The 19,851-nt window shown below is 33.3% G+C and overlaps 1 protein-coding gene across 2 annotated transcripts in view; it reads right to left on the reverse strand.

Moving 5' to 3' along the window:
- LOC124357417 (transmembrane protein 184C) overlaps window positions 1-19,851 on the reverse strand; it is a 50,250-nt gene that overhangs the window by 12,154 nt on the left and 18,245 nt on the right. For both annotated transcript variants that reach the window (XM_046809207.1, XM_046809208.1), the window contains exons 5-6: window positions 18,997-19,203; window positions 552-651 (exon numbers count right to left, since the gene is read on the reverse strand). In XM_046809207.1, the coding sequence (XP_046665163.1) occupies window positions 552-651; window positions 18,997-19,203 (307 nt within the window). The remainder of the gene's footprint in view (window positions 1-551; window positions 652-18,996; window positions 19,204-19,851) is intronic.

A 19,851-nucleotide genomic window follows, 5' to 3' on the forward strand; every position in this document is an offset into this window, starting at 1 on the left:
AGTATGGAACACTGATGACAACACATCTGTGTAGAATACACTGCTATAAATACACCATGGCTGTAATATGAGCATTTACCTGTATTTTGGCTGACATGGTCTTGGTGGCATCATCATTAGTATGGAACACTGATGACAACACATCTGTGTAGACTACACTACTATAAATACACCATGGCTGTAATATGAGCATTTACCTGTATCTTGGCTGATATGGTCTTGGTGGCATCATCATTAGTATGGAACACTGATGACAACACATCTGTGTAGACTACACTACTATAAATACACCATGGCTGTAATATGAGCATTTACCTGTATCTTGGCTAACATGGTCTTGGTGGCATCATCATTAGTATGGAACACTGATGACAACACATCTGTGTAGACTACACTACTATAAATACACCATGGCTGTAATATGAGCATTTACCTGTATCTTGGCTGACATGGTCTTGGTGGCATCATCATTAGTATGGAACACTGATGACAACACATCTGTGTAGACTACACTACTATAAATACACCATGGCTGTAATATGAGCATTTACCTGTATCTTGGCTGACATGGTCTTGGTGGCATCATCATTAGTATGGAACACTGATGACAACACATCTGTGTAGACTAACACTGCTATAAGTACACCTTGGCTGTAATCAAAATTACTATGTCAATAAGTTATACATATAATGTTCACTAGGCAATGGCATCTCTTCTCTGTAACACAAACATTTAACCGTTTAAGTACCTTGTTTTCAACGGCGCTGTCACCCGGTACTGTCATATTTATTTTTCACACACAGAGTTGCTCCAATTCAGTATATATATATATATATATAATTCTCATCTACTAAGATCAACTTCAGCAATTGCCACCAGAACTTCTTGATTTGTCCCATCATAGCGCGGTTAATAAATTTAAAATTTAGTCCACATCCCGATTGCCACCATTCTCAGAAAAGTTACACATCGATGAATGCCTAACTCACAACTACACATCTGGATAATATAAATCTGACAAAAAGTCTTCATCATTATTACAAATAATTCTGTCATACAGACTGAACCACAATAAAAATAGAAAATAAAACTATAGTACAATAGCAACTTATAAAACGCAATTGAAAAATCTAGATAAAACAACATATTAACATTTCTAACGTCCAGGTAAAATCACCATGTGTTTTCGTGATAGTTCCTTAGTTGACCATAAGAATGTAGTAGCAATTAAACAGCACTACTGTGGATTTGTAATAGTTCAAATAAACATTACTAGAGGCCAATGTGTATCATATCATAGCTGCATTGTGTAGTGAAGGAACTCTTTTGCACGTGTTAACATAGGGGTGGCAGTTAAGGGGTTAATATTAATTCATAAGGTGTGGTTATTGTTTTATGATGTTGTACTGAATCAACCGACAACTTAAGTACTAGCTTTTAATGTTCTTCATTGAATATTTTAGATATTTCATAGATATTAAAATATTTAGACTGAAACATTACATATGAATATTTTTAAATAATGATCATAACCTTTTAGTTTCAGCCCTGTGGACTGTATTTCAGGTAGTTAACATCACAATATTGACCAAGTGTCACTAATCAGTTTCTAATGGTGAATTTATATTGTACTAATATGAAGTAAATTGTGAATTCACTCAAGAGGCATACTATAAACATATAACAAATGTTTAACAAAACAAAGCAGCCTTGAAACATTTTATTATACTAACATATTTTGGGACTAGGCTCATGATCACACTAGAAGTAATTATTTAAACTCTAAACAATAGAATAACAAAAATAATAAACTGATACAAACATTTATTAGATGTGTGATTTAGTTGGCCAAATATCCCTGCACTTTATGGAGACTTTTCTTTTGTATATTTTTTAAAATATGATTTTTATTGCTAATTTGACAATATTTTGACATACGGTATAAGATCAAAACATGTGGTGTTTTTAACTAGTTAATTTGAAAGTGCTTAAACATTTATTTAAAGTGCATTCTGTCAAGATTTTTGGTAAAATTGTATATCGGGACAGTGTTAAAGTGGTGAACAAATAGTTTCTGTTTTTTAAGTTAAAATTATTTAAATCATCAAATATTTAAAGTTACAACCTAAAACTAACCTTTCTGCAGCTCATTTTTGTAGCAGGTATTTTAATTAAAATCATACTTTATAGTTCAATTTTGGCTATTTGAATATATTTCAAGGAGGAAACCTCATTTAACAACCAACAGCTGATTCTGACATTTTCATTTTTCATAAGATAGGACTGTGGTTTTTCCAGTCTAAGCAGGTTATCTGGACACCAAATAGCTGGTACTGATATAAGGTACAGCTTATCTGGCTTTATCTCCTGCCCTGATAACAACTACTATTGTTCAGAAGGTTAAGTGCTGTACTTCTTTCTAATCAGGAGATACCTGGTTCAATTCCCTCTAGGAGTGTTTTCTTTTTGCTCCACTGAAAAATAATTTTGCTTTAATTTAAAGCTTTATTTTGTTGTTGTAAACAAATTTGACTATTTGTACAACAGTTTTGATGACACACATTTGGCACATACAAATAATATGGCAAAATGTCCTTGTGGAATTTGTGAAATTAATGTAAGGTCATCAGCAATCTTATGTACTGGCCTATGCAGCAAATGGTTTCATTTTAAAAGCGTAAGTTTGTGGGAGAGTGGAAATGTATAATTTGTCAAGATAACATGCAAACAAATGAAATCCCCTAAAGGTGTAATAATTAAAAATAATGAAGAAAATTTTGATCAAGTAAATTCTCACTCTCTTGCTGATGAGATTAACAAATCTATCATACATGAAAATGAGGAACTTAAACAAGAACTACATATAGCAAAGAACAATAGCTCTCTCTATGTACTATAGATAAACCGCTTACAAAAAGACCCTGGGTGATTTGAGTTCACGCAGGGTGGGGTAAATACCCCTCCGACGCTGTGAAGCCCCCCTCTCCTAGTATCCCCACCACTGCTCGGCATTCGCTCTATTAGATCAGCTGATTGATCTGGCTCAGTCGGTTTCGTTCACTGCTGCGATTCGTTCAGTTGAACTGGTCAGTACGGAGTTACTGAGCCTTCCCGCTAGAGCGTGTTATACCGGCCATCGTGTTGACCGAACAAAATGAACGAATGAACAACTGGATGTAATGACCGAGTGAACGAAAGGATCTGCTAGTAAAAAAGCGTTCGAATAGAGGAAGAAACAGCATATCGTACAGTGAATGGATAGATATAAACAATAAATGTATTATTCCAGGAATCTAGTAAATGGTAATATATCTATTAAAACATATTTAAAAATTGTAATTGTAAGTTACTAGATACATTACTAAATATTTTAAATGTTAATACTTATAATCAATGGACTTGGTTGATTGATATGCCTTTGATTTAAAATAAGTAAGGTTATTCCCTACAAATGGGGAGACTCCCTACTCTCCCCGTTGAGTTATATGATTACGGTTTTATTCTTAAGCGGTTAGCAGTGAACGAAAGTAACGACTGAACAATTTTGAGGACCTAGTGTAACCTAATGCATAAACTCTATAGTTTTAGTTAGTTCCATATGATGTTAAGCTATTTTCCATGGATAAGAGTTTTTAAATGAACTTAATAATAATATTGTAATTTTTAACGGTTATTAAAAATAATATATCTGGTTTAAAAAAATCAAATATTTATTTATTTGGCAGGAAAAAGTGAACGGGTCTTTTGAAACACTCTGATCCGGGTTGTTCACTTGACTGACCCGTTCGAATTGAACGACACATCTCTAATGGCCACTGCCACTGCACGGCTAACCTCAAAGCAAAATGCAAGCTTTCTGGATACATCTATGGCTACATTAATCTGTTCAATTATATTTTACGCTTAGACTGCGACACGTGTATACGCCTACACAAAAAAATATAGTTATAGAATTGGTAAAGTAACTGCTGTGTAAACAAAACTGTGAGAACAAGACACGATGCACACAGCTGATAAACAGATACAATAAGGTGCTGGTCCCACTCCCCACCCCGACTTCCCGCTGGAGGGGGCCCCTCCTGCACAGTACTGCTCAGAAATTTGCTTCTGCGCAGGTTTCTTTAATAGCGGTTGACCTATAGAACTCGAAGATAAGATATGACATGATGAAGAAACCATTTAATCACACATAAAATCATTTGATAAAAGAGAAAAAGAACTAATAAGCCAAATACAATCTTTAGAAAAAAAACTTAAAATGAAAAAGAAGATAACAAGAACCTCATCTCAATTATTGAAGAGGAAACGGAAAATAAATTAAGAAAAGAAAATAAACAGCTAAAAAAGATAAATGGGGAATTGCAAAACAAGTTAAAAGAATTAAATGAACAGAAAAAAAACGCATCCCACGACACAACAGGACTATCAGACGCAGATTATTCTGGAGGAATTAAAAAAGGAAAAGCTGGAAAATGAAAATTTAAGAACAGTGTCCAAAACCCTACAGGAAGAAATCGGGTGTTTGGAAAATAAAATTCAAGAAATACAAACATCTAAGAGAACCTGCTTGAGTTGCTTCCCAGCCATACAACAATCACATTCCAATGTGGATCTGTCAGATTCATCATTCCCCTGGATAACACAGTCTAGAAGAGGAACTGGCCGGCCCAAGCATCCACAGTCACAGTGCACAAATGGGTTTTCACCCTTGGCTGTGGCTGACGAGGGGGAGGAAGAAGATGATGAGGGCGATAAAGAAGTTTCACAATCCGAATACTACATCTATAGCGACAGCCATGGGCGTGACCTGGCATATCATACTAACCAAACACGCAAGTCGAATAATGAATGTGGTTTTTTTAGGCCTGGAGGTCGAACCAAGGATATATTAAATGATACAAACTTAGAGACAATAAATTTGAAAAAGAATGATGTCTTAATCCTAATATGTGGTACAGACGATGTGGCCAGGAATGAGGCTAGCAAAGCCCTTGAGGGGTTAACTCATACGTTAAACAAATATCAACATACAAATATTGTACTTATGGACCTACCAAATAGGTACGATCTGAAATCATGGTCGTGTGTAAATAAAGAGATTAGGAAAAAGATATTTCTTTGCAAAAACTTTTTGTTGACAGCATCCAAACATCACGCTGGTAAAAGCAAGTGAGGCAGAAAGGCATTTTCACACCCGGCAGGGTATTCACAACAACTACAGGGGGAAAGTTTGGCTAGCAGAAAAAAGATCAAAAGCAATAAACAAGATAGGCAGTAATGCACAAAGCCAAGCTCTGGTCAATATGGAGCTGAGCCTTAATGAAGAGGAACTATCTGAGAAGTACACTGAACAGGGCGGTGCAGAACGTCACTGAAGAAGCATGAAGGCATGAAGCACCCTGAACAGGGCAACGTTAAACTGCAGCAGCCCTCTTCGCTTGGCGTGGAAATGGCAGAAAACTTGGAGGCTTCTACGGGAAACTACCAGGAAGCAACAACGGCCCAGACAACGTAGCAAACTTACAAACATCACCTCTTAGTATTTTACATTTAAACACCCAGTCAATTAGAAATAAATTAAACTTAATAAACTTATTTTTGAATGATTTTTATTGTGACATTTTCATGGTGAATGAACATTGGCTGTTTGACGAGGAAGTTTCTTTGTATGTTCCAAATAATTTTATTTTAGCTAATTCCTTTACTAGGAATAATCTATCTAAAAGAGGTGGTGGATGTTCTATTTATATTAAGCCAGAGATTGAATTTAAAACAATCGATTTAAGACCTTTTTGAGTAACGGGCCTTTTTGAGGTAGCAGGTATAAACTTCAGGTATAAGCAGGTATCTTGCCTAAACTTAAGTTAATAACTGTCACTCTATATCGTACGCCAGATTCTAATGTACCACAATTTTTAAATAAATACTCTTGATTAATTTTTATTGTTTTTACATGACAAATACAATAATTTACAGTATATAATTTCTTCAGACTTCAGTATTAATGTACAACAAAATAAACCAGAAGTGGAGTGGTTTTTAAATATTTTAAGATCACATAACATGTATTTGTTAAACAATGAGCCAACTAGGGGCGAGGCTTGCCTAGACAACATTGTAACTTCAATCAGTAGAAATAAAACTAGTTGTAATGTTTTAGAACCACATTTATCTGATAATTATGGTGTATTTGCTCAATTTTTCGACGTGTATGTATGTAAAAATAAGCCTAAATTAAAAAAAAATTTATTAGAGATATGAGTGATAGAGCAATTTGTAAATTTAAATATGACTTACTTCAAACAAACTGGGGTATTTTAAGGGCGTAGAACAAGCCTTTGATTATTTTATGGAGTTGTTGACGATTTCTTTTGAGAAAATTTGTAAAATTAAAGATGTTAAGGTTAAGGATAAGCAAAAGAAGGTAAAATTAAAATGGCTCACACCTGAGCTGAAACAAATCAATGAGTACAAAGTAGCCCTCTATGATAGATATAAAATTAGCAAAGGTACAGCCCAGGAACCAGACTACAAAAAAGATGACAAAAGCAAAAAGGTTGTATAAAATAGGAATAGATCAAGCCAAACGGTTAGAGAATAAGTGTTACATAGCAAACTCTAGTAATAAGTGTAAAGCTGCTTGGGAGATAATTAAAAAAAGAGTCTAATTCAACAAACCAGAGTTCAGAGTGTATTATAGATTCTAGTACCTTTAATGATTATTTTGTTAATATTGTAAGTAGTTTAAATCTTAATAAGAGTAAAAGTGTACCTGATAATAAAGCTTTAAACCTAGTTAATAAGCATATTATGCATAAAAATATTGATACAAACCTAACTTTTAATTGGCATGAGATTATAGCAGAAGAAGTTTTAAACTGTGTCTCTAGATTAAGTAATTCAAATAGTGTAGATATATATGGATTCTCCAATAAAACCATAAAAAATGATATTGAAGGAATAGTAACACCTCTAACATGGTTATTTAATAAGATGTTGGAGCAAGGGATTTTTTCCCAAGGCATTAAAGCTAACTAGAGTGTGTCTAATATTCAAGAAAGGAGACAAATCAAATCCCTCAAGTTACCGTCCAATCTCCTTAAAACCTATACTTAGTAAAATATTTGAGTTAAACATTAAACAGCAACTTCATTTTTACTTTGTCTAATAAATGTTCAAGAGCGTATGGCAACATCTACTATGTTAATTGACTTAACTAAAGCCTTTGATTGTATAGATCACAAAATTTTAGTGGATAAGTTTCACAATTATGGAATTAGAAATAATGAACTTAATTTACTAAGGTCATATCTGAATGACAGAAAACAGATGGTTGTGCAATGTAACGATAAATCTAGCTTTAAGAATATTACCAGAGGTGTGCTTCAAGGCTCAATCTTAGGTCCTTTTTTATTTGTAATGGCAGTCAATGATTTCTCATTCAATGTGACAAGTCAGTGTTATATGCTGACGATACTACTCTGATTAACAGCACAAAATATTTAGATGAATTAATGGAAAAAGAAAATCAAACATTAAAAATGGTATTAGAATGGTTTGAAGCCAACTCACTTGTTGTAAATAGTAACAAAACAGAGAAAATAGTTTTTTCTTCAAACAATCTATTACTAGAAGAAAGTACTTTGACTGCTTTCATAAAGAAGTTATTAGGTATTATTGTTTTGACAGTAAGTTGGATTGGGCCCATTATATTGATTACCTCTGTAAAAATCTATCTAGAATCGTGTATCTTCTAAGAAAGTTAAGAAATTATGTATCTATTGATACATTGTTATTAGTTTATAATGCCCTTTTTCAATCGCAATTAAGATATGGTGTAACTTTATAGGGAAACAGTACTAGCACAAAGAGCATTCATATGGCAAAAAAAAGCGGTTAGATCAATAAAAAATGTATCAGACAGAGAAACTTGTGTTCCTCTATTTAGAAAGTATAAAATTATGACACTGCCAAATCTTTATATTTACTGTTATTTAGTAAGTGTAAAAGAAGTCCTCCGCAGCTTTACAATTAGGGAACAAGTACATGGGTATGATACGAGGAGGAAGTATTTTTTAGATCTTCCTCAAGTAAGATTAGAAAAAACTAGAGGTAGCCATATTTTTATGAAAATTAAACTGTTTAACAAATTACCACAAAATGCATCAATTGTACTTTAAGCAAATTTAAGAGAGTATTAGAGAACTGATTCAAGACCAATGTTTATTACTCAGTCTCAGATTTCTTAAGCAGCGATATTACATGTTTATGCTTTTAAAATTAATTATTGTTGTGTGTCCCATTGACTTGTTACAGTATAAACTGCAATTGTTTGTTTGTTTTGTTTGTATTTGTTTTATTTATTCGTGATATTGTATGTGTTTTATTTATTAATTTATCTGTATGTACATAAATGAACAAGCTGACTTTGTCTATCGCTGTACTTAAGCTTAATGACGATAAAATATTTCTGATTTCTGAATATTCTTCATCAAGTAACTCTAGAAGAAATTAGTATTAAAAGTATAAAGTATATATATTAATATACTTTTTGAGCAATTTTAAAATAAACTACGATTATTTTCTGTACAATATTTCGTTGTAACTACAACTTTATCAAGTACACTTTATAAACATACACTGAATAAAATACACAAACAAAAGAAGAAACACCTGATAATAAACTTTCCAAATTTAAATAACAAGTTTTGATTAGTTGTTAATTAAAAAAAAAAACAATATACAGTACAACCCCGATAAGTCGGCCCCCGTTAACCCGGAAGTCCGGCTAACCCGGACCGATTTTCAATTAAAAAATAAAAAATTAGACAAACCTTTCAATAATAAAAACGTAATATTTTTGAGTGGTATAGTATCTTTGAATCGATGTTGCATCAGTATTTGATGGGACTGTACGACAGTGAGTGTGTGACTCATGGCACACAGCGGCCGAGTGGCGATCATTGTCCCGGATTCTCGGAAACAATAACAGACGCGTATTTCGCCAAATCCTTTCCCACGCTACCGTCACGCCTGGCCCCTTAGTACCGTTCCTACCTCGCTCCGCTCGCTTGTGCCCGTGTTGTGTGTGTAGTGTACTGTATTGTTTGCTTCTGTTCTGCAATCGTGCTTCAGATAGTGTGCTTCATTTGTGTTGTGCATTTGTTTTTATCTACGCGATGGCAACAAAACGTAAAAATGTTGTAGTGACAATGGAAAAGAGACTAGAGGCATTAGGTAGGATTGATAAAGGCGAATCTTTAAAAACAATTGCAGCATCCTATGGTGTCGGTACATCTACAGTATCAGATTGGAAAAAAATAGGACAAAAATCGAAGAATTTTGTTTTAAGATGATAACAAAAGACAGTTTGGGCAATCGGTGCAAAGCTAAGAAAGCTAAAAACGAGACTCTTGACGACGCTTTATGTTTGGTTTTGTGCGGAAAGTGAACGTGGTTTGCCAGTGTCTGGGCCTATCATTCAAGAAAAGGCAATCAAGCTGAATAAACAGTTGCCTGATTGTGAACCAAATTTTACTGCGAGTCAAGGATGGTTTGATAGGTGGAAAAAAACGGCATGGTATTCCCCAACTATCTATCACAGGAGAAAGTCTATCTGGGAGACAACAGCACTGCTGATGACTATAAAAACAAGTTTTTGGATTTTGTTAAAGAAGAAAATTTAACGGCAGATCAAATATATAACGCCGATGAGACGGGTCTGTGTTCAATCAATCAATTAATCAATCATTTATTTGTCATATAATTATTACATAATGTTTGGAGCATAGCTCCTGTAATGTATGACATGTCAATTTTTCTAAAAGCTACTTAGTCTACTATTAATAAAATATATGATATAATTACATGCAATAGAAAATAAAAAATCTTTTCATCATGCTTTTTTAAACAGTTCTAAATTAAAATCTTCAATCTTATATGGACATGCTGTTATTAAATATTGCAGTCAGAGAAGAAACAAAACGTAATAAGTTATTTTCTTTTTTTCATCCCATCAGGTATAATATTAAACATTTTAATTCCCATGTAATAGGGACTCTTTTCTAACATAGTAAGTTTATGTATTGGGAATTTATATAATTAGTTCTATATCTCGTGTTTATAATTATGATTTATGATTGATGATGTAAATACTAGTGGATTCTTTTTTACAAATTTTAGAAGTTCCAAAATATATAGAGCAGGAATTGTCAAAATGTTATTCTTTTTAAATACTTCTTTACATGATTCTCTATATTTTAATTTAAACATGTAATCTAATCACTTTCTTATTGTAAAACAAAAATTGAATTCATTTTTGAATAATTACTTCCCCAAAATATTATACTATATCTCATCAAAGAAACAAAGTAACCATGGTATACCATCAGGGCAGTTTGTTTGTCAGTTACACTCTGCAACGGTTTTAATAGCAAAAATGGCTTTACTTAGTTTTTTCTTGAAGCATATTAATATGTGATTGCCAGTGTCATCGCCTCATCTATGATAATTCCCAAAAATGTGGCTTTCTGTGAAAGTTGGCACTCTTCTCCACAAGGAAAGTTGATCTTATTTATAATGCCATTGGTTTTTAAGCATGGGAGGTGTGAAAATTAATTAAGTTGTCTTCGAGCTATTGAATTTCAAGCCATTTTTTTGCTAAACCAATCATACATGTCTTTAATTGTTGCTTCTGCAGATGACATTAAAAACTGTGGGTTTCTTTCAGTTGTTATTAATGTTGTGTCATCCTGCAAATAATATTAATTTTGACATAATATTTTTTGAGGAAGATCATTCACAAACGCTAAGAACAATACAGGACCCAATATTGAGCCTTGGGGCACCCGTACAGTAACTGGTTTCCAATCTGAAAAAAAGATTTTCCCTTCTTGGTTTGAGGTTTTCACTCTATGAAACCTATCATTAAGTGTACGATTCAAAAAATTTCAAAGATTTTCCACTGAAACCCAATTTGCACAATTTAACCAAAGAGTATGTTCATGATTCACACTGTCAAAAGCCCTAGATAGATCACAGAATGCTCCCAGAGCACTCTGCGATCCATCCAAAGCCCTCAAGACATGTGTGACCAATTCAAACACTGCCATCTGAGTATTTTTCCCCTTCTGAAAACCAAACTGTTGCTCAGATAGTAATTTATATTTGTCCAAGTAACTCCATGACCTGATTGCTTACTATCTTCTCAACCACCTTAGAGAACGCTGGTAGTAGGCTACTGGACGATAGTTTTCTATTAGTCTAGTGTCATCTTTTTTAAACAGGGGCTTGATAATAGCATATTTCATTTTTTGCGGGAAAACACATGTTGTTTATTACTAGGTTCACGACATGAGTTAGAGGTTTGATAATATAAGGACTGGCCAGTTTCATTATCGATGTGGGAATTTCATCCCAGCCGTAAGCGGTTTTTTGATTCTATTAAAACAATAACCTTTTGGACATACTTTTCACTCACAGTTTCCAAAATGAAGTTATCGTAAACTTGCCTAGAACCTCTTAAATATTTTTTTTGCTTCCTCTATATTAGCTGAAGAACCAATTTTTAGCCCTGTTTCTGAGAAAAAATCATTGAAGCAGTTTTGATATCTTTGTTGGATTATGTATAATTTCTCCGTTCACATTAATTTCATGACACATCTTATTTTCCTCCAACTGCCCAGCTCCTCCTTGACCACTAACCAGGTAGCTTTACTAACATTTTTGATGATAGAATTAATTGTCTGTTAAATTGTCTCTTTGAATTTTTGATATCTTTTATTATATTTTGTTTGAAACTGTTTAAAATTAATTTTTAAATGATTCCGACTCATTAACTTTTGAGATTTCAAACAGTTCTCTTTTTATTTTACTGGCTTCTTTCAATTCGTTTGTTATCCATGTTTTTTTCTTTTTATTATTCAGAGGATTGACTGTGAATGTTCTCATTGGGAAAGTAGAGAAAAAAAATGATTGGAATGTTGTCAAAAAGCTGTATATACGCCTCATTGCTTGTTTCTTTGGATAAACAAGACTGCCATTTTTTCCTTTTGCAAGGAATTGCAAAGTAGTTTAATTCTATTTTCATTCTGTAGCAATTCTTGTATTTATAATTTTCTTTTTACTCATGGCTTTTTTTATTAAGTATACTGCTTGTGCGTTGTGAACTGATAGCCCTAATTCTATAAATTTCACTGCTGATGGATTTTGGATTTACATTTGTTATGACATTGTCAATGCAAGATTTGGTATTCTTAGTAATTCTTGTTGGCTTTGTAAATACAGCTTGACAATTAAAAGACGTTTATAACATTCTTTAACATTTTCATCTCCTTATCCTCCTTCAACAAATTTATATTTAGGTCCCCACAAAGAAATATGTAATTTACTTTTGATTTCTCTTCTCACTTTTTTCGAACAAGTTTGTTAATTTACAAATGAACTGATTGAAGTTACTGTTGGGGGTTCTATACAAGGAGATTACAATACACCTTTTGAAACATTTTTTCAATTATTAATTCTAGTTCTAAGGCTACACATTCAAAAATAAGGTCTTCTGAAATCTCATTCAAATCTTCCCTAATTGTAATAAGGAACATCTTTCCTCACAAATAGACAGACACCCCCATGACTTGAAATTTTTCTTAAATATATTGTAGCAAGTTCATAATCTATTAATTTATTTACAAGTTCAAATTCCAGGGTGAGAGCCAATGTTCACATATACTAATGATCACAGGATTTAGTTGGTGCGATTCCAAACTTAATTGTAGTTTATTGACCTTTTTTAACAAGCTTCGAATATTTAAATTTAAAATAAACATTTGTTGATTTTTGTAAATCTGTTACCGATACTAGTTTTTGCTTACATTCGAGTTTGAGTGATTGGCTGTCATCCTAAAAAAACACTGTTATCCAAAATACAGTGTTCCTTTACAAGCTCCTTAGTATCTACAATTCCATTGTTTACACTATAATTGTTGTCATAAGTCTGTAGTTTGTCACTATCATTATCACTCTCACTATAATGCCCATGTATCACTACACCACCACTGCTGTCCTGTAGAGGAGGAAAGCTGCTCATATCCCTCCAGCTGATTTCTGCACATTGGTTTTGCTTGTAGTGTGTCACCGCAACCGTGTGAGGTGTGTGGCCCTGGTACCTCCTGAGCACCATGATGACTTGGCATTGTAGCTGTAGTAGTGGAGAGGAGTCGGTCAGTTCTGGGTGTGGATGTGAAGTCTCTCCTCTGAGCCTGTTGACGGTGTTCAGTTGAGTTCTTTGGCGAGAAGTGGAACTGCGAGTCTACATCTAAAATGCTTCCATTTATTGGTATTTCCGATTGGGTTTTCTTCATATTCAACTTTGTACTTAATAATACCACTTTGTTAATAACCTTGCCGAGAATGTCAGAGCCTTTCCTGTTCAGGTGGCACCCCATCTCTTGCAAGAGCAAGAGTCATTGATATATTTTCCACTATCCACGTATACCACTTGCAGCTCCTGACACAACCATCGTATGTTTTCATTTGTTCTTTGTAGTAGAGAATGGGTAAACTCCTTCTTCTGATAATACTACTCACAAATATGGTTGTGTTTTCCAAATGTGTTTTTGGCATTTTTAATCAACTTGTACATGGCTCCCATGACATCTTCTGCATTTTGTAAGCAATCTAAATCATTTGTACCAAAGTGAAGTACAACGGCTTTGCGGGTCTTTTGTCATCTTACCCATACTGTCCATCGCTTGCTCATTTGTGCAGCAGTTGCTCCCCTAAAAAACTTAAGTTTCGCATTTGGTACAAATACATGTTGTTTCAGCATGGAGTCCCCAAGAATGAGATAAGTTTCTTTCCTTTGTTTTTTTTATTTCACCTGTTAGTGTAGGGTTTGCTCCAGTAGTACTTAAGATTTGTTATCATAAAGTTCTTTCAAACAATTTTAAGCTGTATTGTCATTGGTGGTATTTTCTTCATCACTTAGTTGTTGATATTTGTTAGTCAGAGGAGTGGAGTGCTTTTCTGTAGAGGTTTTTTTGGATCTAGTACCCTTTCTTTTCTTCACTGTCATCCAGTTTGAATTTCTTTGCTTTTCCACATCTGGTAAAGTCTTACAAGTCATGTTGATTCTTTTATTAGCATGAGTAGGCAAATACAAACATTTTTTATTAATGTTCAGTTTGCTTGAAAGCTTTAAGCCAGCTTCTCTAAGAACAAGGGGGCTAGATGTGTCGTGTTATTCCTGTTTTTATTGTATATAACTGATGAGAGCTGGGCTCTTTTAGTCCATATATCCAAGTAACTTAGCGTTGGAATTTCAATTTCATCATTAACTGGCCAATTAGAGTGATTTGAGCCAATATAATTTCAGCTACAAGTAGCATGTATACTCCACAATCATAAGTATTGCTTTGTTGTGGGGGTTGGACAAATCTTCAGATTTACTCTTATATCCGGGTCAATATGCTTGAGTAATTTTTTCAGCTAATATTTCAGCTGTCTGAAGGTTGTAGGTCCCTAATGAATCAAAATAAAAGAATTGATTATTTTCTTTAACATACAGAAGCATGCTCCAATGGGTTCCCATGCCTTTACTGTCTATACTATAAGGTCCTTCGCCTGTAAATTGAGCATCATTTACAGGTATGAGTATGTGTGATTTTTCCCTCAGGTTCAACTGATTTAGAACTTCCTTGTTGCTAATCAAGACATTTCATGACAAGCATAATTGCCGGGTTCATCAAACAAATGTTGTTACAGTCTATGCAGGTTTCCAGCAGATCAAAATACATTTTAACTGTATCGTCGGTGATCCATTCACCCTCCAGTAGTGACAGACTGACCGTTACATCATTGTTTGTGTTAGATTGTCCAACTTTTAGACTTTGAGATTGAGTATTTTTCTCCAATTTCAGCCTTTTATTTTGTTCAGTTAGTAATTTGATTTCTTCCTTATAGTTTTCTTCCCTTTTCAAAAGTTCATTTTTTACTATTTCAATTCCTTTAGTATTGAAATATCACCTTCTTTAATTTTGGTTTTCATCCTCCAAAGATCTAATGGTTTTGGTCATACCTTTTAATTCATTTTTGAAGGTATTACGAGCTGTACACATTTCTTTTTCTAGCTTTTCATATGCCTTTATCAATTCACCATATATTTTATCTTGGAGAAATAGCTTGTTTTTTGAAGCGTCAATTTCCTTTTTCAGCTTCTTTTCGTTCTCAGAATGCCTTTTTAATTTATTTCTAGTTCATGTTCTGTTTCCTTCAATTTATCTTTTAGCTCTAATTCATACTGCGATTTCTTTAATTTTTCATTATGTATCTCCTGTTTGAGTTGTTCATTTTCCTTGAGAAGAGCGTTTCCTAACTCCGCTGCTAGATGTAATGAGCTCTCAAGATCAGTGTTATCCTCATTTTGAAGTTGAATCACTCTGTCAGACATCTCTATCTCTGTGTCATAACTGATTCCCTTTTTCCTCTGTGCTATTTATACAGTCAAAGCACTTCCAGCATTTCTTTTCTTCTTCTGTCAATTTTTTTAATATCAAAATATGAAATATTCAAAGCATTTTAAATGGAACCATGTTCTACATGGTCCACTACAACCCAGTGCTCCATATCTAACATTTCTGTGGCATATTCCACAAGGAAATTTTAAATCTTGATCCTTCATTTTGTATTTATTTAATCTCCTTTAAATTAAAAATCCTTTAAATCCTCCTTTAAATCTCTCTTTTACATCCCTTAGGAACATTACACTTTTTGACAATACAGTTTTCATGTTATGAAATATATTTTATATTTTACTCTATATAATTTTCAATTGTTGCCTATTTATATTTTATATGAAAATTAAAGTAAAAAACAAATACACAAAATAGAATGCTTTGAAAATATTTAAAATTTGTTTACAGATAAAATATGAAAAAGTTTGACAAACAACACACAAACAGATAGACACTGAACAAGAAAGTTTGTTTTAAAAAAAATACACACAAACATATAGACCCTGTAGTATTGTCTTTTTAAGGTCAATGCTGATCACTGATTTTATCTACAGTCAATGTATAGCCCAACTTGACAAATGAGAACAGTGTCAATGATGTTTACTTAATAGATTGTCAATGTCCATATATACTAGCATAGCCCAGCACCGGGACTGTTAGATAATGACAACAGCTGGTTTTCAGTAGTAATCAACCAACTTTCCTGCAAGCTGTTTGTAGTTGGAGAATTCTGCTACAGGAAGACTACAGTAGTCAATCTCTGGATAGTGTTCTTTTTTATTTTAAGAATATAATTTAATTATTTAGATTTATTATCTAAATAATTAATTAATCAGAGAATTTTACAGAATATTGCCGAGCAAAACTTTGGCCTCAAAAACTGAAAAAGACGCAAAGGGATATAAAAAAAGCAAAGACCGATTGACAATAATGGCCTGCAGCAATGCTTCGGGGAAGCATAAATTTCCTCTACTCTTAATAGGAAAAGCAAAATATCCGCGAGCACTGAAAAACGTAAATCGGGATTCTCTACCTGTTGTCTACAAGTCTCAAAGAAGTCCATGGATGGACAGTAACACTTTTAAAAATTGGTTTTTTTATTGTTTTGTGCCAGGTGTGACGAAATATTTAAAAGATTGTGGGTTGCCAATTAAAGCTGTCCTACTAATTGATAATGCTCCTTCACATTCGTCTGCAGATGTGCTGGTCAGTGGGGACATTACCGTCAAGTTTTTGCCGCCTAATGTAACAGCGCTATTACAGTCCATGGACCAGGGGGTTCTAGAGAAAATCAAGAAGGTTTACAGAAGACAGATGCTAAGCACAAACATTGACAATGAAGGAGAACACAGTGTAGTTGAGATTCTTAAAACATTTAATGTGAAAACTGTAATGTACATGATTGCAGAATCTTGGGAACAAGTGACTAGAATCAGCTTAATTTAATCTTGGAAAAAACTGTGGAAGGGTGTATGCGACTTGCCTGAAAATATAATTCAACCAGTGGGGAAATGTAGTATGGAAAATGACTCTCCAGACGATCCATACCCAGCCCCAAGAACTTTTGGATATGTTCCAAAATATTGATGGCTGCTCTGAAGTCGATGAAAATGACATTACTCTGTGGTTAGTGGCAGACAATAACGGAGGCTATGAGCCACTTACTGACGAGGAATTGATCGCGTCGTTTTTACCTGATGCTAATGAATCAGACGCTGAGGAGGCAGACGGGGACATTGAAGATCCAGTGATGAGTCATGGAGATGCAGTGACCAAACTAAACGAACTAATGGTTTATTTCGAGCGGCAGGCAGAAACATCGCCGGCTGAATTGCTCATGTTGAAGAGACTGCGGGATCGCACAGCACGCAAGTGGCAGACGACATTGGCACAACCAAAGCTGACTGAGTTTTTTACCAGGAAATGAACAGTTATAAATGTACTGTAAGGACTAATAATAATTAAATGTGCATATGTTTGATGTTTTTACAATTATAATGGAGTTTATCTGTAAGTATACCGTATTTTATTAATTTTTACCTAATTCTCCGGCTAACCCGGATTTTCATTAACCCGGATCGGCAGCGGTCCCGATTAATCCGAGTTATCGAGGTTCCACTGTATATATATATAGAGTTATATATTTTCAGTGAATATATGACTGGATTTACACAATTTAAAAAGGGAAAAAAGCGACTCACACTAAAGAACTATACAATTTGATTGATAAACAAAAGCCCAAATATGATGACAAATAAATGCAACAATAGCTTTTATCCTAGTATACAAAATCTTATTAATATTCAATTTGAGGATGTTAAGAAATAAACAGAATGTTAAGTAAATCTTTGAATTACAATATCAATTTAGATCATAAATTATATACAGTTGAAGATGACCTTACTGATTTAAATATTAGTATAAAGACAAACCCAAAGAACTACAAGATTCTCGTTGATATAGTTTTAAACATGAATTAGAAAAATTAATATAGAGAAAAACAAAAATGAAATTGCTCATTGTACTAATAAAGATACAAAATGAATTAATCCAATCTCAACGAAAATCACTAATAACAACGCTATAATCAAGAATGAAACTTGAATCCTTATTTATGTAACTAACATGTCATTCACATCACTGATGTAGTTTATCAATATCCTGTTCCTTCTGTACTGTATAGCTGTATGTCAGATAAGAGAAAATGTTTGGCATTTCCTCATTCGATGCAGATGATGATGTTTACGTTTGTGACTAAAAATTACTTTCAATAAATAAATTGTAAAATTGAATATACAATAATAAAATGTTTAGAACATTAAAAATTGTTATTTCCTATGTTAAAAGCTTGAAGGCCAACTGCATGGTATGGAAATGAGAAACCCACATTGGCTAGGGTATCCTGCAACATTGTGGAGTGAGGTCTCCTTAATATCAATATCAGTGGATTTACCTTTGGTTTATATAAAACTTGTGGTTCCTTTTCTCACTTTCTCTTCATTCATAGTTCTTCTCATTAACAATTTTTTTAACGCTTTTAAAATTAAAAGCCATCAAAATTTGAGCTTAAATTTTTAATTGGCAAAACATTATAATAATATATACATATAAATGAATGTCCATTATCTTTTTTATTGGTTATTCAATAAAGACATATTTTAGGCAACAGAAAAACATCACCTACACTTTAGCATCTTCATATTCCCAATTATACAGAGGACTTGTTAAACTTCACTTTAACTTATAAATAAGACATTTTTCATTTAACTTAAATGTTTCCACATAAAATTAAACTTTGCTTAATTTGATTGATACTTACCTGTATAGTTCCTTCATCAATTTAATTTAAAAAACTTAACATTAATGTCAACGATGCAAATATCTGCATAAGAATTTACCAGGGTAGAATTTAGTATCTTAACCCATTTTAAAATTACACACAGACTACAATTTTGTTTGTTCACAAAAATTATCTTAAATACTCACAAAAAAGAGAAGAAAACAACAGCTTTGATACAGAGAAACTTTCCAAAGGGCTTCATGGGCCTCAGCTGTTCTCTATTCGCTAGGTAGAATAACACCAGGCAGTACATGGCTATAAACTGGGAACAGTTGTTCACTGCAATGATGTACAGAAATGCCTTGTCTCCCTCGAATTCCCCCTCTCCATATACTCCGAGCCACTCACATAGTCTGTAAGCAAAAATAGACGAATTCTTTCTTTGAAGTGTATCAGTAAAAAACAGAACATTTGAAACTGTTCCGGCACTATTAAGTAGAGTGACTGGCTGGTAAATGATCCAGTTCCAATCTAGTTTACGGGTAATGACAACATTTGAATTTGCAAACTTTCAGAGTGACAGTTCATTTCAGATTGACAGAGATGATTAAATATTGATAAGGTGTGTACCCAAGTAATGGAAATCCTTGAACATAACTGTTTATTTTACTAATTTAAATTTACTTTCTCAATATTTAATTATGCTTAGTTTCTGATATTATATTCTATACCACTCTGGTGATTTAAAGACTTGTGAATTTTCTGTATTTCTGAAATATTAGTTACTGTACTTGTGATTTAAATAAAAAAATTTTTAATTGAATTTTTAATTTACTTTGATTACTTATGCTGTCTGTAAGTGTATGAGGGGCTTAAAATTTAAATAACTGTTATGGTACTGTACGTCAAGATAGATATCTATAATTAACAAAAACCAGTTGAGCAGAGACGTTATGTTGAAAATTCATTTGTAAATGTTATTAAGGAATCTATGTATTAGAATATCTTACATCTACAAAATTATTATCAAAGTGTTCCAAAACATGATATGTACTATACCA

This window comes from Homalodisca vitripennis, chromosome 3, assembly GCF_021130785.1.
Source record: "Homalodisca vitripennis isolate AUS2020 chromosome 3, UT_GWSS_2.1, whole genome shotgun sequence".
Classification (NCBI taxonomy): Eukaryota; Metazoa; Arthropoda; class Insecta; order Hemiptera; family Cicadellidae; genus Homalodisca; species Homalodisca vitripennis.